At 43.1% G+C, this 26,190-nt stretch overlaps 1 protein-coding gene across 5 annotated transcripts in view; it reads right to left on the bottom strand.

Annotated features, from left to right (window-relative positions):
• PRKAR1A (protein kinase cAMP-dependent type I regulatory subunit alpha) overlaps positions 1–26,190 on the bottom strand; it is a 73,037-nt gene that overhangs the window by 10,441 nt on the left and 36,406 nt on the right. The window contains exons 1-2 of one of the 5 annotated variants that reach the window (XM_032178512.2): positions 10,191–10,334; positions 6,755–6,937 (exon numbers count right to left, since the gene is read on the bottom strand). In XM_032178512.2, coding sequence (XP_032034403.1) covers positions 6,755–6,931 — 177 coding nt within the window. In that variant the 5' untranslated portion in view covers positions 6,932–6,937; positions 10,191–10,334. Of the gene's footprint in view, positions 1–6,754; positions 6,938–9,357; positions 9,479–9,756; positions 9,958–10,190; positions 10,335–26,190 lie in introns of those variants that run through there. The other 4 variants (XM_032178513.2, XM_032178511.2, XM_058428568.1 and 1 more) reach the window with 4 other exon arrangements.

Below are 26,190 nucleotides of genomic sequence, written 5' to 3'. Positions count from 1 at the left end.
GAACGTCTAGATTACTGAGTTATTTCATTAACTCAGTAAGCCATTTTCTGGATCTGCCGTGCCAAGACCTATGCTAGGCAACAGGAAATTAAAAACAAATAGGAGAGGGTCCTGAGCCTGTGGAATTCACATTCTAGTTTGATGCCAGATAAAAACAAATAATGAAATGATGTGACGGTAACCACGAATTTAAACGAGACCATATCTATAATAGTTCTCCCAGCAGGGCTAGGATCATTCTTTGTAATCAAGGTTTAAACTTGAAGTTAAAAGACAAAAAGAGTTTACTTGCTTTTAAAAACTACTTATTGGACCAATTCAAATAAAACCTAAGATAAACTATTAAACATTTTTTTCACATCTAGAGCCTTAAAAACAAATTCTTCTCAGATCTAAAGAATTAGCTGTTGTGCCTGAAGTAAAAGGGAAAAAATAAAAATGTGTTATCTTCTACTTTCTCATTCATTTGACCCATTATTTCTTTTTTATATATAAATTTGTAAGTGCCCATGTATTAATCTCCGGAACATTGGCAGCATTCAAGAAAAGCAATGGCGTGGGAGGCAGAGCTTTCATTATTATGCCCTTTTGTACCTGCACAACTTTGAAATATGTGAATATGTAACCTACTTTTTAAAATATGGTTTTTAGAAAACTCATTTCATGTTAATTCTGGTTGTTCCAATAACCAATAAGGTTTTCTCATTTCATATTAACACATGGCTATAAAACTCAAGTCTCTCCCAAGTTTAAAGTTTAAGAGTACATGACTGGGTACAGTGGCTCACGCCTGTAATCCCAACCCTTTGGGAGGCTGAAGGGGGCGGGTCACTTGAGTCCAGGAGTTTGAGACCCGCCTAGGCAACATTGTAAAACCTCGTCTCTACAAAAACACATAAAAATTAGTTGGGTGCGGTGGCACACACCTGTAGTCCCAACTACTTGGGAAGCTGAGGCAGGAGGATCACCTGAGCCTGGAAGGTAGAGACTGCAGTGAGCCATGATCGCACCACTGCACTCAGGCCTGGGCAATAGAGTGAGATCCTGTCTCAAAAAATAGGCCAGGCATGGTGGCTCACGCCTGTAATCCCAACACTTTGGGAGGCCAAGGCGGGCAGATCACAAGGTCAGGAGTTCAAGACCAGACTGGCCATTATGGTGAAACCCTGTCTCTACTAAAAATACAAAAATTAGCCAGGCGTAGTCCCAGCTACTCAGGAGGCTGAGGTAGGAGAATCACTTGAACCCAGGAGGCGGAGGTTGCAGTGAGCCGAGATTGCACCACTGCAGTCCAGCCTGGGTGACAGAGCGAGACTCTGTCCAAAAAAAATAATAAAAATAAAATAAAAAAACATACACACACAAAGTTTAAGAGTATAAATGAAAACACAAATTCTTCCCCCCAAATTTGTCACTGACATTTCACAAAAATTTCAGGAAAAATTTCACAAATAACATTTCACTTGGGACTATATTCTACTTCACTGAATTTTTAAGATTAATTTTGAAGTAACAAAAACATTCTGATTTTAGCACTGTCTCATGGATTCTAGTGAGTCTTTTAAAAACAGCAATCTGAATATAACCTAATCTGACGACTCAGAGCTGTTACTCAGATCATGAGTTTTCTAGTATATACTATGATATATTTTTATATCCTTTCTCTTGCTGTTGTCATCCTGCTGTCAGTCTCCTTCCTCCTCAGCTCTTTAAGTGAGGTGATGAATAACCTAAATACCTTGACGTGATCATTACACATTCTATGCATGTAAAATATCACATGTACTCCATAAAAACATACAAATGCTATGTATCAATAAAAAATTAAAAATTAGAAAAAACCTCCCAGTCTAATCAGTGGTTATGTTCTTGACTCTGAGGTTCAAATTCTGCATTCGGTTTTGCATTAAATTCTACACTATCTTCTTGACTCTTAGGTTCAAATTCTGTCCCCACTACTAACTTACTATGTTTTCACAATTATTTGTTCCCTCCCTGCTTCTGTCACTCTTCCCTGTGGGTAAAGTATACTTCCCACCCCACTGACTTAAGGCTTGGCTACAGGACTTGCTCTGGCCATGGAATGTAAGTGGACATGCCATACCATGGTTGCCTGTGTAGTTTGGCTCTGTCCACCTTGAGCTTCTGCCCTCCCTCTGCTTTGAAAACAGCATGCCCTATATAGGGCTGCTCCTTCTGCTCAGCCCCAGAACAAGGTATGTGGTGTCAAGAACACAAGACAGGCTGATACCAAAAGAACTGCACATGACTAGTCTGTTGTAGTAACCACTGAAATTTGGGGGTTGTATGTTGCTCCAGCAAAGCTGACGACTACAGTCTATATCCACAGCCACATTACTTAATTTCTCTCAGTTTTACTGCTATGTCTGTAAAATGCTGATAATCACATACCTCATACATTTGAAACGAGTATGTATGTATATGAAGTGCTTCACACAGTACCTGACACAGCAGACACAAGGTCACAGTTATTTTAATTCCTCTTATCTAAGGTTCTAATAAATACAAGAGTAAAAGAAGACTCAAATTCCAGATGACTGAATTAAAATGCAGAAGCTTTCAAAAGACCAACTGTCAAGAGTTTTTGGTACATTTCTTATGGAGTAGTTGAAGGTAACAGAAACACAACCCTCCAGTAATGAGGAAGAAGGTGATGAGAATATGACTGTATTTTCAGACTGATATGGTTTGGCTGTGTCCTCACCCAAATCTCATCTTGAATTATACTTTCCATAACCCCCACGTATTGTGGGAGGGACCTGGTGGGAGGTAATTTAATCACAGGGGTGGTTACCTCCATGCTGTTCTTGTGACAGTGAGCTCTCATGAGATCTGATGGTTTTGAGGGGCTTTTCCCCCTTTTGCTTGACCCTTCTCCTTGCTGCTGCCATGTGACGAAGAATGTGTTTGCTTCCCCTTCTGCCATGATTGTAGCTTCCTGAGGCCTGCCCAGCCATGAGGAACTGTGAGTCAAACCACTTTCCTTTATAAATTACCCAGTCTTGGGTATGTCTTTCATTAGCAGCATGAGAACAGACTAATACAGTAAACTGGTACCACAGAGCGTGGGGTGCTGCTACAAGGATACCCAAAAATGTAGAAGCAACTTTGGAACTGGGTAACAGGAAGAGGGTGGAACAGTCTGGAGGGCTCAGAAGAAGACAGGAAAATGTGGGAAAGTTTGGAACTTCCTAGAGACTTGGAGGGCTCAGAAGACAGAAAGATGTGGGAAAGGCTGGAACTTCCTAGAGACTTCTTATATGGCTTTGACCAAAATGCTGATAGTAATATGGACAATGAAGTCCAGGCTGAGGTGGTCTCAGATGGAGATGAGGAACTTGAGAACTGGAGTAAAGGTGACTCTTGCTATGCAAAGAGACTGGCAGTATTTTGGCCCTGCCCTAGAAATCTGTGGAACTTTGAACTTGAGAGAAATGATTTAGGGTATCTGGTGGAAGAAATTTCTAAGCGGCAAAGCATTCAAAAGGAAGCAGAGTTTGAAAAATTTACAGCCTGACAAAGCAATAGAAAAGAAAATCCCATTTTCTGGGGAGAAATTCAAGCCTGCTGCAGAAATTCACATAAGTAACAAGGAGCCAAATGTTAATCACCAAGATAATGGGGAAAATGTCTCCAGGGCATGTCACAGACCTTCAGGACAGCCCCTCCCATCATAGGCCCAGAGGCCTAGGAGGGGAAAATGGTTTCCTAGGCCATGCCCTGGGGCTCCTGTGCTATGCAGCCTCAGGACATGGTACCCTGTGTTCCAGCTGCTTCAGCTCCAGTCTTGGCTAAAAAGGGCCAAGGTACAGCTCTGGCCATTACTACAGAGAGTGCAAGCCCCAAGCCCTGGTGGCTTACAAGTGGTGCTGGGCCTGTGGGTGCACAGAAGTCAAGAACTAAGGTTTGGGAACCTCCCCCTAGATTTCAGAAGATGTACAGAAATGCTGGATGCCCAGACAGAAGTTTGCTGCAGGGGCGTGGCCCTCCTGGAGAACCTCTGCTAGGGCAGTGCGAAGGGAAATGTGGGGTCGTTTGGAGCCCCCACACCGAGTCCCCACTGGGGCACTGCCTAGTGGAGGTATGAGAAGAGGGCTACTATCCTCCAGACTCCAGAATGGTAGATCCACCAACAGACTGCACCATGCACCTGGAAAAGCAGCAGACACTCAACGCCTGCCCATGGAAGCAGCCAGGAGGGGGTCTGTACCCTGCAAAGCCACAGGGGCGGAGCTGCCCAAGGCCACGGGAGCCCACCTCTTGCATCAGTGTGCCCTGAATGTGAGACATGGAGTCAAAGGAGATCCTTTTGGAACTTTAAGATTTAATTACTGCCTTGTTGGATTTCAGATTTGCACAGGATCTACAGTCCCCTTGTTTTGACCAAGTTCTCCCATTTGGAATGGGTGTATCTAACCAATGCCCCTAGAAGTAACTAACTTGCTTCTGATTTTACAGGCTCATAGGCGGAAGGGACTTGCCTTGCCTCAGATGAGATTTTGGACTTGAAATGTGAGTTAATGCTGGAATGAATTAAGACTCTTAGGGACGGTTGGAAAGGCATGACTGTGTTTCAAAACGTGAAAACATGAGATTTGGGAGGGGCCAGAGATGGAATAATAGGGTTTGGCTGTGTCCACACCCAAATCTCATCTTGAATTGTAGTTCCCATAATCCCTATGTGTCCTGAGAGGGACCTGATGGGAGGTAATTTAATCATGGCGGGGGGGGTGGGGGGGGTTTACCCTCATGCTGTTATCATGGTAGTGAGTGAGTCCTCACGATAGCTAACGGTTTTATAAGGGACTTTTCCCATTTTGCTCTGTACTTCTCTTTGCTGCTGCTATGTGAAGAGGACGAGTTTGCTTCTCCTTCTGCCATGATTGTAAGTTTCCTGAGGCCTCCCCAGCCATGCTGAATTGTGAGTCAATTAAACCTCTTTCCTTTATGAATTACCCAGCCTCAGTATGTCTTTATTAGCAGCATGACAAGGGACTAATAGACTAACATACAAATTAACACCTAATACACAGAACTATGACCCACAAACAAGTTGAAAATCTAGTTACTTAAAGGTCCAGGTATCTATATTCAACCCTGGAAGGAATGGATACATGTGAACAAAGACCCTTGAATTACAGCAAAAACCATGTTGAACTGTAACTTTAATTATTAAAAGTTAAAGAAGCTGAAACACATTAAATCTAAAAATCCCATCTCCAAAGAAATCATTTTAATAATTATTTATTGCTTTCCACCTTTGTTAGTCTCTAAACAGTACTGTGGCAACTACAAGCTTTGAAACTAGTATCACACATTCAACACTCCCTATAAAAAGATACACACTTAATGTCTCACCAACTTAATCCTCTCATTTGATGGTTTCTATTGATGTCCAAAGAAGAGGGATCACCTTACAGTGACCCATTTCAAAACTGGATCTCCAGGAACGCACTTGACTTCAAAACAAGCTACATCTATGACCTGGCTCTACAACACTTCCATGATTTGGAAATTGCATAAATAAGAGAAAGTGAGAATATCTACTATAATTCCAAGACAGCAAAGCAACATTCACAGTGACTAGTTGTTTTTTTTTTTTTTTTTAATTATTCTGATCACGGTACTAAATACAAATTTTAACAATCAGTTTTTAAAGAAAATAGAAAATACCTGATCATTGAGCTACCCAAATACTTTTTAAAGCTTAATACAGATTCTTTTACTAATAAACTATACTGATTATAAGAAACTATAAAAACCAATGGAAAATAATGCAAATTATTTCTATTATACAATTAGATAATCATATGCCAAAAGAAATGTATCATTTCAATTGATTCATAATAATTATGAACCACCTCATAACTTCCACATGCACAAGAAAATCTGTAAGTTTATCTCACTGATTTACAGACGCGAATCACATAAACTATTCAAAATATTTGGTAACCCAGACTTTTTTCATTCATCGTTTCTTGAGGGAGATGAATTGAAGCATTCAATTGAAGCATTCATTTGCTTCAATTATCCCTGATGTAAAATTATCACTTTACTTAGAAAAACATATGCCACATACGCAGGTCACAATGACCTACACGCAAGGAGGAAGAGCAAAAAAGAATAAAAATTGGATTAATTTTTTTCAAGGCGCAACAAGTCCTGACCAATAATATGGAGTAAAATTTTTGAGGAACATCAATCTCAGTATCTCTACGGTAATTCATCAGATATACTCTACACTAAAATAGACCAAATCTAATTGAAAACTTTTGATATATCAGTCACAAGCTAGATTCATGTTTCATTACACTAGTTTTAAAAGTGGGAGAAGATTTACTACGCTTACTTGCTTTGTTCAAAATGGGAGGAGCATTAACTGCCTTCGAGTACTACAGAATTTCTTATTCATAGAACTGCTATACTACTTCTGATCAGTTTTATCTGGTATAGTTCTACACACTAATTTAAAAAGTTACAAAGAATTGTTTGGAAACCCTTTATTAGCCAAGTACAGTTAGCATACAGGTTCATTTTTCTGATAAATTCTACTAATTAAGAATTTTTAAATTACTACAAATGCCTTAACTGTATTTCTTATTTGAAATTCTGTTTTAGGCTTTTTATTCAGTCAGATTCCTTTCCTTCCAAAAAATACAAATTAGTAACATTCCAGTTATTAAATGTAACAACTGTCACAATCACCTCATCATCTCCCCACATTTATTTTTACCTTCTCCAACCTCTCAAAGTATTCCCTGAGGAATGCCATGGGTCTCTCAGGTCGAGCAGTGCACAACTGCACAATAGAATCTTTGAGCAGTGCTTGAATGTTATGCTTCTGGACGTAGAGTTCACATTCTCGAAGGCTGCGTGCCTCCTCGCTGGCGGCGGTACTGCCAGACTCCATGGTTCTCTGTGAGAAAAAAACACACATATGCTTGTATAAACTATAAAGCAAAATGCCAATCTGGCATTTAACTTGCTAAATTCATTAGGCAACTGATTCATAGGGATTTTTTTTCTAAGTAGATTTTGTTTTTAAACAGGGAAGTGGGGACTAGGGAATAAAATATGTACAGAATTAGCATTATTCCAAGTAAATGTTTCATTTAGTTCAGGATCTGTGCTCTGTAGGCAACAGTGAGAGTCGATAACCTCAACTCCTGAGAGGAAGTATGAGCCACTATCCTCTGCAGAGGCGGGTGCTGAAGTCAGGCCCTTAAGGGAATTTCATTCAGTTCTCCCTCAAAAGAAATCATGATGACGTGGGAAGTAGGTAAACGGTAAACAGGACACAGAATTACCAGGGCACACAAGTCAACTGTAAGCGAAAGCAAGTCAGCACAATGAAGAATATCTGACATTCCCTATATGTAACTTCTATCCCATGGGAGTATCCTAACGTCACAGAGCAAACCACTGGAGTGAGGATCTGATTAGCCAACTAACTAGCGTAATCAAAATTTTTAAAAACACACAAGAAAATTTAGATGAGTTTTAAAAGCAACCTTTATTCCAGAATCGTTTGCCAGATTCCACCCCTAAATGATAATACACTAGGGGTAAAAGGAAAATCCTTAGTTGGGGGAGGGGAGAATTCTTACCACATAAACTCTAAAACATTTGGACAGAAAATTGTCAAAATATTTTCTTCATCTTGACAGGATAATGTTAAAACACTTAAGTTTCAAACTTGCATGAAGATTCAATAGATAAATTGCATTTAATGGATTACATTTAATGGATAAATTGCATTTAATGGATTTTAGAGGATTCAAATTATGGTACCTTTATGTAAAGTAAAGCAAACAGAGATAATAATGAGCAGCTAACCTTACCCTAGAATTAAAAGTTTAGTAATTTAACAACAGAGTCATATACTGTTTTCCTTCCAACTCCTAATTACTAAGCACTTAAGAGTAGAAGACAAGAGTGTGTTCCCCTCCACTCAGCAACTGAATTCAATACTAATTAGACTTTTCCAATTATAATGCATTGTAAACTATTGAGATGAAACTGTAAATTTAAAAGAACTTACAGAAAGAATTACCAGAGTAAAGAGCTATTCTAAAGTGCTACACTGTTACTCATTTTGTTTTGACAACTTTCACCATAAAGGTCAACAAGTAGACTAACAGACCATTAGAAAGTTTGTGGCTCCAAGACAACCATGTAAATTAGAAGCCATGGAAAAATAATCATGCTGCTACTTTAAACAGGAAGAAAAAAAAAAAAAACAAAAAACGCGCATTTACTTTAGGATAGATTTATACAAGCCACTTCTCCAGGTCAGGCAATCACATGAACTGAAAATCCACTTCAGTAGAATTGTCTGCATTTCAAATAATACTTAAAGGCCACCAAGAACAACCATAAATCAGATCTTTCATGCTTCAAAGTATTGTCATATTTCAAGAACATTCAACTGATCAATCATTCTAAGATCAGGTCTTTGGCTGGTAGAGATGACAGAACTGGGCCTAAGGAGTGAAACTGTGTTTTTGTTTGAAACAACTAATATGTTACAAAAACCAAAAAGATAGCCACTGGTAATAAGACAGTATACGAACAGAAATGTACCAAGATTAATGCAGTCACCATGTAAATCCCTGAATAACCAGACTTCACAGTCTTAATATTTTTAATCGAGTTACCTGGATTCTCTATGTGTACTCATTTGTAAAGCCCAACAACCTAGCCTTCCCTCCCCACACACAATTTAACTGCTTTAAAACTTTCGCTGCATTGTCTCTATGTAAAACAAAACACTCAGATTCATTCTTTTGAAAATTCAGTTGCGACAAAATTGTTTCGAAAGGATTACATCCTGGGAAATAAAATAAAAACACTTTGAGAAACTGTTCCTGATTCAGACCGCACCCCCTTAGACCAGTCAAGTTACGGCTCCCCTAGGGTCATCTTGAGGAAGTGTTTGCTTTCCTCGCTCTGCTAAAAAGACGGATCTCTTGAGAATCTCTCAAGGAGTAGGACGGTCGTCACCACAAGCTCTGAGCTGAAGGGGTTAATAGGTACCCTGTATTTTCTAGAAGAAGGGCAGGAAAATGCCCTTCACTTCACGTAGGCCACGGTCATGACCACAAAATGAAGGAAAGCCGAGACTTCAAGCTACGCCAGTCGGAAGGCCACAGTGGTGGCGAGGCGGCCTCAGGGGAAAAAACTGGGAAAGGGAGAGAGGTGAAAGGGGACAAAAGGAAATTCAGAAGCCCGACTAAGACCGTCGTGTTGGGGGAAAGATCACACCCCTATGGAGAGGAAAGGCTACTGCTAGCAATGACGAGTCGTCAGAAGTGGTGAGGAAAACTGCCGGCTTACAAGAAGAGCCAGGACCGGCGGACGAGACGATGGCGGACCCCAGTAAAATAGAGCCGTTGTCCTTCAGGAAATGGGGGAGGGTGAGCGAGGAGGCCGCGGCGCGCGGGGGCGAAGGCGGCCGGGGAGGGCCGCGGAGGGCCCAGGGCCCCAGGCGCCGTGGGGTGGGGGCAGCGAGCGCGAGCGGGGCGGCTGGGGAGCCCCGCACCAAAGCCGACGCCCAGACGGCCTTGGGGATGCAGACTCGGAGCTGGGGGCGTGAGGCCTGCGGGAAGGCGCCCGCCCGGCCGGGGAGGGGCAGGGGGTGCGGCCGTCCCCCTGCAGGTCGCTCCCCGTGACGCCATCTTGGATCGGTCCAGCTCCCCCAAACCGGCTGCGAAGCGGCGAAGCGACGAAGCTCACCTCGCCTGAGCCCCCGGCCGACCCCACTCACCTGGGGACGGGCGGCGGCGGGCGCGAGGCTGCGGGTGCGAGGCGGCGGACTACCGAGCTCCCTCAGCGATTTGCTCTCAGCCCCGCTCCACTCTGCGATAGCGGCTAGGCGACAGCTCCACCGGAAACGGCCTGGCCGCAGCCAATCAGCGTTCGGCTACTGACGTCAATGCGCCTCGCTCTGGCCAGAACCGTCGCCTTAGCAACCTTAAGGGCGCAGCAGCCCCAGTTCCTCCCCCGTCGCTCTTGGAAGGACCCTCACTCTGCAGTCGTTAGTCTTCCGCCATTCTTCCCATCTTACTCGTCCCTTATCCACAGCAGTTTCCTCACGCCCGTCACTTCTCCTTTCCGCAGTCTCCCTAGCCCGATTCTCTCCTCCTTCCTGCTCACCTGCCCCTCCTTACCTGTCCCTCTCTGGATGTCTTGGGTCGCCTTTGTTCCTCCTTCTGCTCTTCGCTCTCTCTCCGCGCAGCTATCGTGCGCTTCCCTCTCGTCCCTCCGCTCCTCTGTCCACCCCACTCTCCCTCCGGCCTCCCTCGACGCCTCTGCCTTTTCTCCCTCCTTTCCACCCCCTCCCCGGCCGACCCACGTGGGGCGTCTCGGATGACAGGTGGGCGACTCCTCCCCGCGGCCCCTGCAAGGGACGGCCCCGGGCCGGGGCGGGGAGAGTCCTGTCGCTGCCAGCCCCCGGAGGAGGTGGCGGCCCCCGCGGATCTGCAGCAGCTGCGCCGCGGGGCCGAGCGCGGGCTGATGGCCGGGATGCGTTCTCCGGGCCGCGCATCCTGTGCCCGGCCAGCGCCGCCCGGGCCCCGGGCTCAGGTCCGTCATCCGGTCCAGGAAACCTGAGCCCTGCCGAGTCTCCGCTGGGGCCGCTCTCCCCGCCGGGGGTGCTGTCGTCTGTGCAGGCAACACCGTCCCTGTGGAAACCAGGCGCGGGAAAGGACTTTGCCAGGGTCCAAGAGGAGGCCTGAGTCCTTCTAGAACCTGAAGTGCCCCCCCCCCATCACTCCTGACCTTACAGAGGGAGAAGAGCAGAGCGTGCAGATTGTCACAAACGCCCTGTGACCCAACAAGAAATCGCAGCTGTCCATACAAGCTGCACTAATGGGGGAAAGTCGGAGGAAAAGCTATTTTACTCTTTCAGCCATTTTTTTTTTCATCAGAGTATCTGTCTAAGGAGGAAGAAAAGGGAGAATTTTAGACACATCGAGCCTCTAACTCAATAAAGAAGGCCCATCAAGGAAACACTTCCAAGTGTCTGGCTAGTGGCTACTGTAGTAGCATTGTATATATTTCTAGGGCTGTGTGCTTAAAATTCATAATGGATTCAACACAATACAAAAAAGCAAAATACACACATATGCAAGTGTCCAGGAGCTGTTGTAGTAACATTGTATATACTTCAAGGGTTGTATGTTTAAAGTAAATAACGAACTCAACACAATACAAAAAAGTATCTCAATAATGTTTATATTGATTCCAGATTGAAATGATAATATTTTTGATATATTAGGTAAAATATTAAAGTTAATTTCACTTTTGTTTTTTAATTCTTAAAGTAGCTATTAAAAAGTTTAAAGTTACACGGATGGCTCCCATTATATTCCTATTGGACAGCACTGCCCTTGGAGGCCGACTGCTCCCCCAAATCCACCAGGCTCTAAGGGTACTGTCCATCAGATGATTTATTTAGTTATGTTATTCACTGCCTTCTGATAGGGATATATAGGCGATATCAAAATCCATCCCCTACAGGGGGGAATGGAAAAGGGAAGTTTCTCCTTTCACTGACTCCCCAAATGTTGACCATTGGCCCTTCTCCAGGGTTGATCAGAATTGGGGATAAAAGACAGAGCCTCAGTCAGATAGGATTTCACTCTTGACAGTACAAAGAAAGGTTGATAAACTGAACCCTACGCTGGCAAGCAGCAGAGGGAATTTGATAGCATTGAGCAGGCCCGGTCATGTTATGGGAAGAAAATATTGCAGTCAGGTAAATCTGAGTTTGGTTTCACGCTCTGCCATGTCCGGTAATTGACTTAATCTCCATGGGCGTCAGTTTCCTCGGTCATAAAAGGATGAACAGGACTTTGTTGAAGTTAACTACTAAGGGTAATAACAGCAAACACACCTATAGCACTTACTGTGTTCCAAGCACTGATCTAAGGGCTTTACCGATAATTAATTTAATCCTCATAGTAACTCAACATAGATAATGTTGTTATTGTTACAGAAGAAAACATGAGACATGGAGAAGTTAAGTGACTTGCCCAAGGCCACACAGCTAGCATGGCTTAAACCCAGGCAGTGATCTTAATCACTCTCCATTGCAGAATAGATAGATCTCTCTTTCTCTCTCTCTACATGTATGTATATATATAGTGTTCAGTACAGTGTGGGATATATTAAATGAATGTTAATTTACTTCCCATTTCTCCCTCTTCCTGCAGAGCTACCCAAACTACAAGGTTAAGTCAGAGTGACACTATGTCCCATCATTAGTGTTACCTTCCAAGTGCAGTTAAGACACTAAGAATAAGGAAACAAGCAAGCTGGTGACATTGAGCTGAGTGCTTTGAGTGACAGCTGCTTCCTTGCTGAGGCCTGGCTGTGTGTCCCCATTCAGCTGCATGCAGGCACCAGTCCAGCCACGGGCCGTTTCCTGTGTCAGTCACACTCAACCTTGTTCTAGGTGCCAAATCCTCATATGCTGGGGCTTTAGGAGACATAAAGGGAAATGGGCAGTAGACAGTTGAGCCCGGGGAGAGTTCAGTGAGACAGCTGTTCTGAAAAACTAAATAGCCTCAGTGCTTTCCAAATGGTGCAAATGTTCTTTCAGTGCCACTGTGCCACTGTGAGAATACCAACTTGTTGGTATTCGTAAATTATGTTTCAGAAATGACATTTGTTCCACTGTAGTTTCTGTATGGTTTCCCTTCTCCAGAGGCCTTCTGCCCTTGATTCAAAGGTCTGTTAGCCTTTCCTTTGGCCTGTGTCCTTGAGAAACTCAGTTTAAAAATATGTTTCTAGAGTAGTGGGATTATAAGCAAATTTTCCTGCTTAAATGGTGGCTAACATCTGTAATCCCAGCACTTTAGGAGGCCCAGGCTGGAGGCTTCCTTGGGCCCAGGAGTTCAAGACCAGCCTGGGCAACACAGTGAGACCACTGTCTCTACAAAAAAAATTTAAAAATTAGCCAGATGTGGTGACCCATGCATGTACTGGGAGGATTGCTTTAGCCCAGGAGGTCAAGGCTGCAGTGAGCCATGATCGCACCACTGCACTGCAGCCCTGGCCACACAGCAAGACCTTCCCACTCAAAAAACGAAAAAGAAATTTCATAATTGCTGTTACAATGCTTGTGAAACAATACCAAAAACCATAAAAGCAAAATAAACACAGGTGATAAGCAGGAATAGAACTAAGAAAGCTAAAACGTGAAAGGAAGGAATACTTTGGTGGTCCATTTCTTGGTGATTCTTGTACCTAAAGTTTCCATTGGCTAAACACAGATCCACATATTTCCAAATTCAAAGTCCATCACCACCTACTTACGGTGTACAATGGTACTGAGTACTTATACTTCCTAAGAGACCCAAAATTGTGGTTTCAGACATAACTAATTCCAGCAAACACCCAAATGCCAAAATGTCTTCCTACTTTTCTCACTGGCAAATGCTCATGTAAACTAAGGAGGAGTGTTCATCTTGAGCATTAATTGAAAATATTAACCAAGAAACCAGAAAGGTGGCAAACTTGGGTCTAACACTAAAGTGTTCCAAGTAAAAATATCTTAATCTAAAACATATCTTCATCAAAAATAGCATATTTACTTATTTATTCAACTTTTATTTTAGATTCAGGGGGTACATATGCAGGTTTGTTACCTGGGTATATTGTGTGATGCTAAGGTTTTGGGTACAAGTGATCCCATCACCCAGGTAGTGAGCATAGTACCCAATAGTTTTTAAATCCTTGCTCCCTGACTCCCCAGGTATCTATTGCTGTAGTCCCAGGTATCTATTGCTGCCATCTTTATGTCCTTGAGTAACCAATGTTTAGCTCCCACTTATAAGTGAGAACATGCGGTAGTTTTCTTGTTTTTTTGTTTTTGTTTGTTTGTTTTGTTTTGTTTTGTTTTGAAACGGAGTCTTTCTCTGTCCCCCAGGCTGGAGTGCAGTGGCGCGATCTCGGCTCACTGCAAGCTCCGCCTCCCGGGTTCACGCCGTTCTCCTGCCTCAGCCTCCCGAGCAGCTGGGACTACAGGCGCCCGCCACAACGCCCGGCTAATTTTTTGTATTTTTAGTAGAGATGGGGTTTCACCGTGTTTGCCAGGATGGTCTCGATCTCCTGACCTCGTGATCCGCCCACCTCGGCCTCCCAAAGTTCTGGGATTACAGGCTTGAGCCACCGCGCCCGGCCGCACATGCGGTAGTTTTCTATTCCTGTGTTAATATGCGTAGGATAATGGCCTCCAGCTGTATCTATGTTGCTGCAAAAGACATGATTTTATTCTTTTTATCACTGCATACTATTCCATGGTGTATATGTACCACATTTTCTTTATCCAGACTACCACTGATGGGCATTTAGGTTGATTCCATGTCTTTGCTATTGTGAATAGTGCTACAATGAACATAAGCATGCATGTGTCTTTATGATACAATGATTTGTATTTCTTTGGGTATATGCAATCCAAAATCTGCAGGGCAGGTCAGCAGCCTAGACCCAAGGAAGAGTTGATGCTGCAGTCTCAAGTCCAAGGCAGAACTCCTTCTTCCTCAGGGAACCTCAGTCTTTTCTCTTAAGACCTTCAACTGAGTGAGGCCCACACACATTTAAAGAGGGTAATCTGCTTTACTCAATGTCTATTGACTTAAATGATAATCACATGTACCAAAACAAATACCTTCACAGCAACATCTAGACTTGTGTTTGACCAATAACTGGGTAGCATGGCCTACCCAAGTTGACACAAAATTAACTATCACAAGCATGTATTCGGTGAAGTCCAGATATTTTTATGAATCTCTTCTAAAATGTTCTTCCTTTGAATACTAATCTCCTAGGCCTAAGCTGTTTTTAAACAAGGCTGACCTTTTGTCATGGATTTAAGGCTTTAAAAAATAGGGATGAGTCAGTCACCCACACAGATCTTTTTTTTTAATGTGAAAAGATAGCAGTTTTCTTTTTTTCAGATGTATGTGTGTTAGTTTGTTTTTTAATTTAATTTAAGTTCTGGGATACATGTGCAGAAGAACGTGCAGGTTTGTTACATAGATAAACGTGTGCCATGGTGGTTTGCTGCACCTATCAGCTCATCACCTAGGTATTAAGCCCCACGTGCATTAGCTGATGCTCCCCCTCCCTGCCGCCCTGACAGGCCCCAGTGTGTGTTGTTCTGCTCCCTGTGTCCATGTGTTCTCATTGTTCAGCTCCCACTTACAAGTGAGAACATGGGGTGTTTGGTTTTCTGTTCCTGTGTTAGTTTGCTGAAGATAATGGCTTCCAGCTCCATCCACATCCCTGCAAAGGACATGATCTCATTCCTTTTTATGGCTGCATAGTATTCCATGGTGTATATGTACCACATTTTCTTTAACAAGTCTATCATTGATGGGCATTTGGGTTGATTCCATGTCTTTGCTATTGTCACACAGATCTTTGTGTCATGGATGGTATGATTGTTGACTAGGATCAGTAACTTTCTTTGTTTTTGTCAATCTGACAAAGTCAACAAATCTCGTTAATTTATCCAGGTTGGCACTGTACTGACCATGTACCTATACTCTTCCAGGAATTCTTCATTTTTTTCTTTGTTGGAGGCTGGTCATGGTTCCCTTTGAGAAGCTCATGAAAACAATGGGCTTTCTCCCCAGGAAATAAGCCCAAACAAACTTACACATATAGCCTTTTTCATCCCATTTCAAGGTGGTCACAGATCCTGAAGCCCATCCATGTATGGACTCCAAGTTTAGAATCCCTTATAAAATGACTCCTGATCATCCACGCTAGTGGATACTAGCGGGTACTAGGTAACAGGGATTCAGAGATAAATAAGCCATGACCTCAAACTTAAAAGTTCACAGTCTGGGCCACGCGCGGTGGCTCATGCCTGTAATCCCAGCACTTTGGGAGGCCGAGGTGGGCAGATCACAAGGTCAGGAGTTTGAGACCAGCCTGGCCAATATGGTGAAACCCCGTCTCTACTAAAAATATAAAAATTAGCCGGGTGTGGTGGTGCACGCCTGTAGTCCCAGCTACTCAGAAGGCTGAGGCAGAAGAATCACTTGAACCAGGCAGGCAGAGGTTGCAGTGAGCCGAAATCGGGCCACTGCACTCCAGCCTGAGCCATACAGTGAGACTCCGTCTCAAAAAAAAAAAATTTTTTTAACAGTCTGAAGGGGCCAGCAATAACATGAGTTCTTTCAATAGAAAGGCCAAATTATGGGGGTAAGATTAGGGGGGTACATTGAAAGGGCATCTAACTCAGGCATCGGTGATCAGAAAAAGCCAGCCAAAAAAGGTATCTGGGATATAATGGTACCCAGTTAGTCCTGCCTGGTATTTCAGGTAGAGGAACTAATGGGCAAGAGAGCATGGATTTCTAAGGAAAATATTTTTCAAGATGGCCTAAGGGTAAGATGGGAGATGGTGTGAGGATGGAGGAGTAATCAGTGGCCTGTGGTAGGGGGGAGGGGCAGATAGTAAATGCTTTAGATGTTGTAAGCCATCTGGGCGCTGTGGCAGCTTCGCAGTTTGGTTATTGTATCACAAAAGTGGCCATAGGCAATATGTAAATGAATGGGCGTGGATGTCTTCCGATAAAAATTTATGAACACTGAATTTGAAATTGATATAATTATCCTAATTAATAGACTTTTTGTTTTAGCAATTTTAGGTTTACAAAAAAATTGCAGAAAGTACAGAGAGTTCCCAGATACCACCTCATCATCCCTCCATACATGGTTTTCCCTTGTATTGACATCTTGCATTTGTGTGGTACATTTGTTATACTTGAAGAGCCAATATTGATACTTGTGTGTGTGTGAAACAGGATCTGGCTCTGTTACCCAGGCTGGACTGCAGTGGCACAATCTCAATCTCAGCTCACTGCAACCTCCCGTCTCCTGGGCTCAAGCCAGTCTCCTATCCCAGCTTCCTGAGTAGCTGAGACTATAGGCATACGCCACCACGCCCAGCTAATTTTTGTATTTTTTGTAGAGACAGGGTCTCACTATGTGGCCCAGGCTGGTCTCAAACTTCTGAGCTCAAGCAGTCCATCCACTTGGGCCTCGCAAAGTGCTAGGATTACAAGCCTGAGCCACCTCACCTGGCCTGATATGTTATTATTAACTGAAGTCCATAGTTTACATTAGAGTTCACTCTTTCTGTTGTATATTCTATGAGTTTTCATAAATGTGTAATTACATTTACATCTACCATTACAGCATCCTGTAGAAGAGATTCACTGCCATAAATATCCCCTGTGGTCCACTGTTTATCCCTCTTCTTCCCCTAAGGCCCTGGTAACCACTGATTTCCATTTTATTTTATTATCTACATATATATTTTTTGAGACAGAGTCTGGCTCTGCCACCCAAGCTGGAGTGCAGTGGCATGATCTTGGCTCACTGCAACCTCCGGGCTCAAGCCATCCTCCCACCTCAGCCTCCCAAGTAGCTGGGACTACAGGTGCACACCACCATGCCCAGCTAGTTTTTGTATTTTGGGGGGTAGAAACAGGGTTTTGCCACGTTGCCCAGGACAGTCTTGAACTTCTGGGCTCAAAAAGGCCTGCCTTGGCCTCCCAAATTACTGGGATTACAGGTGTGAGCCACCATGCCTGTCCAACCACTGAATTTCTATACTGATCTCCCTATGTTTTTCTATTTTTTATTTGTGTGTGTACATAGTAGGTGTATATATTTATGGGGTATATGGGATATTTTGATACAGGCATACAATGGGTAATAATCATATCAGGGTAACTGGGGTATCCATCACCTCAAAGCATTTATTCTTTACTTTACAAACAATTCAATTATACTCTTTTAACTATTTTTAAATGTACAATTAAATTATTTTTTACTATTGTGCTATGAAATACTGTGTCTTATTCATCCTTTCTAACTAGTTTTTACCCATTAACCATCCTTACATCCCCTCCACCCTCCACCACTACCCTTCCCAGCCACTGGTAACCATCCTTCTGCTCTCTATCTCCATCAGTCCAGTTGTTCTAATTTTTAGCTCCCACCAATAAGTGAGAACATGTGAAGTTTTTCTGTGCTTGGCCTACTTCACTTAACAAAATGACCTCCAGTTGTTTCCATGTTGCTGCAAATGACAGCATCTCATTCTTTTTTATGGCTGAATAGTACTCCATTGTGTATTTGTACGACGTCTTTTTTTGAGACAGAACCTCACTCTATTGCCAGGCTGGAGTGCAGTGACGCTATCTCAGCTCATTGCAACCTCCGCCTGCTGGGTTCAAGCGATTGTCATGCCTCAGCCTCCCGAGTAGCTAAGATTACAGGTGTGCACCACCATGCCAGGCTAAATTTTTTTTTTTTTTTGTATTTTTAGTAGAGATGGGGTTTCATCATGTTGGTCAGGCTGGTCTCAAACTCCTGACCTCAAATGATCTGCCTGCCTCGGCCTCCCAAAGTGCTGGGATTACAGGTGTGAGCCACCATGCCCAGCCTTGTACCACATTTCTGTATCCATTCATCTATTGACAGACGTTTGGGTTGCTTCCAAATCGTGGCTATTGTGAATAATGCTACAATAAATATGGGAGTGCAGATATCTCTTTGATATACTGATTTCCTTTCTTTGGGGTATATACCTAGCAGTGGGATTGCTGGATAATATGGTAGCTTTATTATTAGCTTTTTGAGGAACCTCCAAACTGTTCTTCATAATGGTTGTACTAATTGACGTTCCCCCCAACAGAGTACAAAGGTTCCCTTTTCTGCACATGCTTGCCAGCATTTGTTATGGCCTGTCTTTTGGAAAAGCCATTTTAACTGGGGTGAGATGATACCTCATTGTAGTTTTGATTTGCATTTCTCTGATGATCACTGATGTTGAACATCTTGTCATATGCCCGTTTGCCATTTGCATGTCTTCTTTCGAGAAATGTCTATTCAGATCTTTTGCCCATATTTAAATTGGATTATTAGAATTTTTCCTATATAGTTGTTCAAGCTCCTTATATATTCTGTCTCCATATGTTTGCTTTTTGCAGAATGCCATATAGTTGGAAGCATACACTATGTAGCCTTTTTAGACTGACTGCTTCACTTAGTAACATGCAATTAAGATTCCTCCATGTCTTTTTGTGACTGGATAGCTCATTTCTTTTTATTACTGAGTAATATTCCACTGTATAGATGTACCACAGTTTGTTTATCCATATTTACTAAAAGACATCTTGTTTGCTTCCAAGTGTTAACAATTATGAATAAAGCTGCTATAGACATCCACGTGCAACTTCTCTGAGTAAATAGCAAGAAGTTCAACTTCTGGATCACAAGGCAAAAGTACCTTTTGCTTTGTAAAAAAAAAATTGCCAAACTGGATTCTAGTAGGTGTACCCTGTACCCTCTTGCATTCCCACCAGCAATGAATGAGAGCTCCTGTTGCTCTACATCCTTGCCAGCATTTGTCAGTGCTTTGGATTTTAGGCATCCTGTTAAATGTGTAGTGGTTCCTCCTTGTTTTAATTTATAGTTCCCTAATGGCATATGCTGGTAAGCATCTTTTTATGTGCTTATTTGCCATCTGTGAGTCTTCTCTGAGGTGGTGTCTATTTAGGTCTTTTGGCCATTTCTTTTTTAATCCAAAATGATTGTATTATTTTTCACTTTCCCAAAGCTTGCGAGCATGAATGCTTCTGAATCTGACCAATAAAGTCTATATTTTGGTCGAATACATTATTAGACTAACTTGTATGATCAAGTCCAGCTTGATTATCATAAATCATAGAAGTTAACAATTTACTCTGAGAATCTGTTGCTAACATAGATGATGGATTTCCAATTTTTTCTTAGCCAAGAATTTACTCAACTTTAGCTCAGAATCAGATTCAAAATGTCTTTTTTTTTTTTTTTTTCCCTGAGATGAAGTTTTGCTCTTGTTGCCCGGGCTGGAGTTCAATGGTGCAATCTCAGCTCACTGCAACTTCCACCTCCCAGGTTCAAGCGATTCTCCTGCCTCAGCCTCTTAAGTAGCTGGGATTACAGACGCCCGCCACCACACTTGGCTAATTTTTGTATTTTTAGTAGAGACAGGGGTTTCACCATGTTGGTCAGGCTGGTCTTGAACTCCTGACCACAGGTGATCCACTTGCCTCAGCCTCCAAAAGTGCTGGAATTACAGGCGTGAGCCACCGCGCCTGGCCCCATTTTAGCCATTTTTTAATTGAGTTGTTTGTTCTCATGTTGAGCTTAAGAGTTCTTTGTATATTTTGGATAAGGTCCATATAATTTTCATGTGTCACATTCTTTGATTTTTTTTTCAATAATTTTAAAATGTAAAAACTATTCTTAGCATTCATGCTGCATAAAAACAGGTGATTCAACCCATGAGCCATAGCTTACCAACCCCTGCCTTAGAAGTTTAAATTTTCTTATAGCCATGGGGATTTACTGAATAGTCTCATGCAGGGAAGAGATGTGACCAAGTGCACACTTTATCATTTGGGTTCTAATGAAGCAAGGACATGAGTAGGGACTGCCAGGGTTCTCTGGAGTCTGGAGCCTGAACACTTCTCAGGAGTCTGTTGCAATGATCCAAGTAAGGGATGGCAATAGCTAACACTAAAAGATTTTGATGCAAGTGAATAAAGCTGGGCAGATTTGAGAGATATTAAGAAAATAAGAGTGAGAGAACCTAGGGATTGATGTGAAGGATAAGGAGGAGACAGGAAGGACTCAGAGATGATACCTAGATTTCTAACTCAATGATTCTGCTGCTATTCACTGTATCAGAGAACACAGGAAGAAGCAGCAAAGGTTCCATTTGGAATGTATTCAGTTTGAAGGGCTGCTGGACATCCACAAAGAGCCATCTAGTTGCTTCCTTGCTGGTTGGAAGTTTAAGAGAGCTGAGGTCTGGGCATGGTGGCTCATGCCTGTAATTCCAGCACTTCAGGAAGCTGAGAAGGGAGGATCACTTGAGGCCAGGAGTTTGAGACCAGCCTGGGCAAGATAGTGAGATGTCCCTCTCTACAAAAAATTTAAAAATTAGCCAAGCATGGTTATGCACATGTGTAGTCCTAGCTACACGGGAGGCTGAGGTGGGAGGATGGCTTGAGCCCAGGAGGTCAAGGCTGCAGTGCGCCATGATTATACCACTGCACTCCAGCCTGGGCAACATAGCAAGACCATGTCTCAAAAAGAGAGAGAGAGAATGCTGAGGGTTTTGAAATCATCAGCTTATTGATTAGAAAGCCATAGGAGTGAATGCAGCCCCTCCTGGGACAGGCTATTGAGAGAGAAGTGGGAAGAAGAAAGGCAGCTGAATATAGAACCTTGAGTAAGGCCAACAGTGAGAGGTTAAAGGGAGGAAGGGAGACCAGAAGGAACATTTAGAAAGCAGGTGGCAAAACTGGACAGGAAGGAGGTCACAGAAGCCAAGGGAAGCAAGTGTTCTGCGAAGCAGACAGATGCTGCAAAGAGTCAGAGTGAGAAATGAAGAGTCAGGGCAATTCACAGCTCAGGCAGGATCCTGGAAACCAAGATGACACTTCTGATCCACCATCAAGGAGGAGTATGCTCCGAGCTCTCTCCACATGGACTTATGTGCATTGACCAACCAGTAAGAGATGAGAGAATAAATAAACAGGAAGCTGTCATGCTGTTAAATGTTCATTTGGAACTTGTATCAAAAGGCACAGGGAAAATACACAGAATGTGAAGACTGCGTTGTTTCCATTAACTGCTTTTCTACTCACATCTCAGGAAATGAATCCTCGATAGTGTCCTTACCTGAGCACTTTCACAGTGTGTACATTTGTCCATTTTCATGCTGCCAATAAAGTTATACCTGAGGCCGGGCACAGTGCCTCATGCCTGTAATCTCAGCACTTTGGGAGGCCGAGGAGGGTGGATATCCTGAGGTCAGGAGTTCAAGACCAGCCTAACCTCCTTGAACAGCCTTGAGGTCAGGAGTTCAAGACCAGGCTCAGTTCAAGACCAGCCCTTCAAACTGAACACATTCCAAAACATTAACGCCATCTCTACTAAAAATACAAAAAAAATTAGCCAGGCGTGGTGGTGGGCACCTATGATCCCAGCAAATCAGGAGGCTGAGGCAGGAGAATCACTTGAACCCAGGAGATGTACGTTGCAGTGAGCCAAAAGTGTGCCATTGCACTCCAGCCTGGGCAACAAGAGCAAAACTCCATCTCAAAAAAAAAAAAAGACATACTCAAGACTGGGTGATTTACAAAGGAAAAGAAGTTTAATGGACTCACAGTTCCATGTGGCTGGGAGGCCTCACAATCATGGCCGAAGGCAAAAGGCATGTCTTACATGGAGGCAGACAAGAGAGAAAATGAGAACAAAGTGAAAGGGGTTTCCCCTTATAAAACCATCAGATCTCGTGAGACTTATTCACTACCTCAAGAATAGTATGAGGGAAACCACCCCCATGATTCAATTATCTCCCACCTGGTCCCTCCCACACACATGGGAATTAGGGGAGCTACAATTCAAGATGAGATTTGGGTGGGGACACAGCCAAACCATATCAGTGTGATTTTGAGAACTGTTTCCAATTGGTACAGCCCTCAAGCCTTGTTCTCAAACCTTCTCAGAAGTTCTGTGAGTCATCCAGTATATAATCAATAAGTTCTGATTCTACTTAGATCATCTAGGTTATATTTCTTTGTTTGCAAATAAGAACTCTGGCTGATATACGTCCCATATCCTGTCCTAGGTATAAAAATCTCTAGGTTCCTGTTTGGATGATTAGGAAGTGACCTGTTAGTTAATATATGGTCTTCATGTCATCCCAGAAGGGAAGACCATGAAAGAGTGACCGGGATCAGTTAGTCAAAAGTTATAACTGCATGGTGAGCCTGGGCTGGCTGGCCACACTTTGACCAACCCTGATTCACCCACACCACTGGCTGGGGTGGCAGCCCAGAGCAAGGAGCTGTGATCAGTGGCCACCACTTACAACTCATTACTCTACAGCACAGTGGCGATCTCAACTGTAGAGGACCAATACAAGCAATTCTCCTCTGCATACTGAAGAAAATTGTAGAAGAAATTCCAACACCTACTTTGAGAAACCCAACGTGCATTTTCCACCTTGAAATAAACATTTTTACATGCAATGGTCTTAATGGTCATTAGTGAGCTGTGGTAAGCAACCCTGATGGATAGCCCATCTGGTGAGAAGCCTGGCTTGCTGTCCCAGCCCTGCCTGCTCCTAGATTTGGATTCTGGAATGCAATTCAGCACCCAGTTTCTGAATATTTTCTCATCCCTTGTTGCTGAGTTTGTCTTGCTTACTTATATCCCTCCTCTCTCTCTCTCTCTTCCTCTTTTCCCCCCTTCTACCTCCATGACACCCCTGCTCTCTGATACAAGAAGAATGAGGAAGAATAGGTTAAGAGGGAGAAGGAACACTTTCCAGCAGAGGAAATATGCAAAACACCCAAAGATGAGCAAATTCAGGCTGGAGGACATTTATGAAACTACAAGTAATTCTGTTGGATGTGAAGCCAGAAACCGCGTGAAGGGCATTGGCAAGAGGTGAGTCTGAAGAGCTCATGACAGTGACAATAACACATGGAGAGACCTTCTTGCCAGGATCCGTTTCACATAGATTCCCACAGCCTACCCTCACAGCACCTTTTGAGGTAGGTACTATTGTTGTTCCTATTTTACAGATAAGGAAACTCCAGCATACAGAAGTTAAGCAACTTGCCCAAGTCATGTAGTGAGGAAGAGGCAGAACTGGGGTGTGAACGAGGACCTTAAGCAAAGCTACTAAAGTTGGACTTCCACCTGAGAGCAATAGAAGACCTTTAAAGAGGGGAGGGATCTGATCGGCCTGTACTTTAGGGAGATTGTAGGATGCCAGCGTGTCCCCTGATGCCAATAACAAGACTGAAACTGAGGATGTTTGGGAGTTAACACTCGATGAAGATGCCAACAGACATCAGAGCCAGCACAGGAAGCAAGCGGGCAGTGGCGTGGGATGGAACTAGGGCCAATTGCCAGGTTTCCAAGAACTGAGTGGGGAGCTGCCAGGATTGCAGCCAAGGCTGCAGGAGATAAGGGCATGGGGATGGCACCTAACTGGCTCAGGCTATTTTTCAAAGGCAGGAACACCCACCAGCTTCCTTGACCCTGACTGTACCCAGTGCCTGACACCAACTTATCTTTTCAAACTCATCTCCCTGCGTTCACATCCTCCCGCAGCTGGAACCTATTCCGTCATTTATACCCACACGTATTCACAAAAGGACCCAGGGGCATTGCAAGAAATAAATAAGTAATGAAATGATGTTAAAATATGGATAAAAACAAATATTAAGACCAGAGAAAATACTCATTAGAGCAGAAATTGAGCTTTTGGGGAGGAAAGAAGAAACTAAAATTTTCATGCTGGGTGGTTCTCTGCTCTTGCTCAAGTTAAGCTCAAGTTTGAAGCTAAACTTCCAGTCAAAGTGAAAAGGAAGGCAAGGTCATTTACATGGCTGTTATGGAGAGAAAAGAGGAAATGCACCAGCTGCCAAGAAAACTTGTGGCCCTTTGCTAGCAAAGGTGTGGCATGAATTTTCAAAGTGGACTGCTTTGCAACCCCTTAACCCCCCCTTTACTTCCCCCATCACACTTGTGTTTAGGTGGTTGCATCCATCTAGCTTACAAGCATGTAAGTGTCAATCAAAATCCTGCCCAAATTTTAGAGCCCATCTTAAGTAGTTTGGCACCCATGAAGAAGGTGTCTTTTCCCTCTCTGGTCAGAAATTTTTACCCTTTATTATTTCTCTGCCTTGTTGTTGCTTCTCTCATAGCACTCATTACATTCTCTCACATGTTACAATTCAATGTCTATGTGTCTTGTCTTTCGTGAGGCAGCATAGCCTAATGGTTAGAGCAACAGCTTAGGAGTCAACCTCCCTGGGTTCCAGCTTGCCCCTCTCTGGCTGTGTAACCTTGGGCAACATACTTGATCCATCTAAGCTTCAGTTTTTTTCATCTGTAAAATGAGAATTATAAGAGCATCATCCTTGTTCTCTTAGCACGGCCCTTGGCACATGGTAAATTATCACATTTTTATCAGCATCTTCATAATCGTCATCTCATCTCCTAGGGCTGTCAGTACAGTAGCCACTGACCACAGGGAGCTCTTCAAATCTAAATTAATTATAATCAAATAAAGCTTAAAAGTCTTTTCCTTAGGGGTACTAGCCTCATTTCAAGTGCCAGCTGTAGCTAGTGACTACCATATTGGACAGTCCAGATGCAGCATATTCCCACCATCACAGAAAGTTCTAAAGTTCTCTCTAGAGCAGGGACTAGCAATTTTTTTCTGTCAAGGGTCAAATAACTAATTATTTTAGACTTTGTGGCCATAAGGTCTTTGTTGCAACTACTCACCTTCACCACTATAGTGTGAAAGCAGCATAGACAACAAATAAATGAATGGGCATGGCTGTGTTCCAGTAAAAGTTGACTTATGGACACTTTAAAGTAAATTTCATCTAATTTTTATGTCACAAAATATCATTCCCCATTCGAGCTTGTTTAGCCACTGAAAAATATACAGCCAGGTGCAGTGGCTCACACCTGTCATCCCAGAAATTTGGGAGGCCTGAGCAGGCAGATCACTTGAGCTCAGGAGTTCGAGACCAGCCTGGGCAGCATGGCAAAACCCTATCTCCACAAAAAATACAAAAATGAGCCAGACATGGTGGTGTGTGCCTATAGTCCCAGCTATTTGTGGGGCTGAGGCAGGAGGATCACTTGGGCCCGGGAGGTCAAGTGCAGTAAGCTGTGTTTGCACCACTGCACTCTAGCCTGTGTGACAAAGTGAGGTCCTGTCTCAAAAAAAAAAGAAAAAAAGAAGTAAAAACTAAGCTTACGAGCTGTACAAAAACAGGTGATAGATCGAAATTTGTTGACCCCTTCTTTTAGAATATAAACTCCATTTGAACAAATATCATGTCTTCCTCATATACTATATAGCAGGCTTCTGTTCTACATTCAAGGAGAGTGATACATAGGTCACAGCCTTTTTACCATAGGAGCTCACAGACTGCAGTCAGCCAAATGATGACCCCTGCAAGAATGTCCACGTCCTACTGCCCAAAACATGTGAAAGTGTTACAATACATGGCAAATGGGAATTAATATTGTAGATGAATTTAAGGTTACT

The sequence above is a fragment of the Hylobates moloch genome, unplaced genomic scaffold (genome assembly GCF_009828535.3).
Source record: "Hylobates moloch isolate HMO894 unplaced genomic scaffold, HMol_V3 SCAFFOLD_15, whole genome shotgun sequence".
NCBI lineage: Eukaryota > Metazoa > Chordata > Mammalia > Primates > Hylobatidae > Hylobates > Hylobates moloch.
Note: the sequence above shows the minus strand (reverse complement) of the source record. Positions and strands in the feature narration are given on the sequence as shown.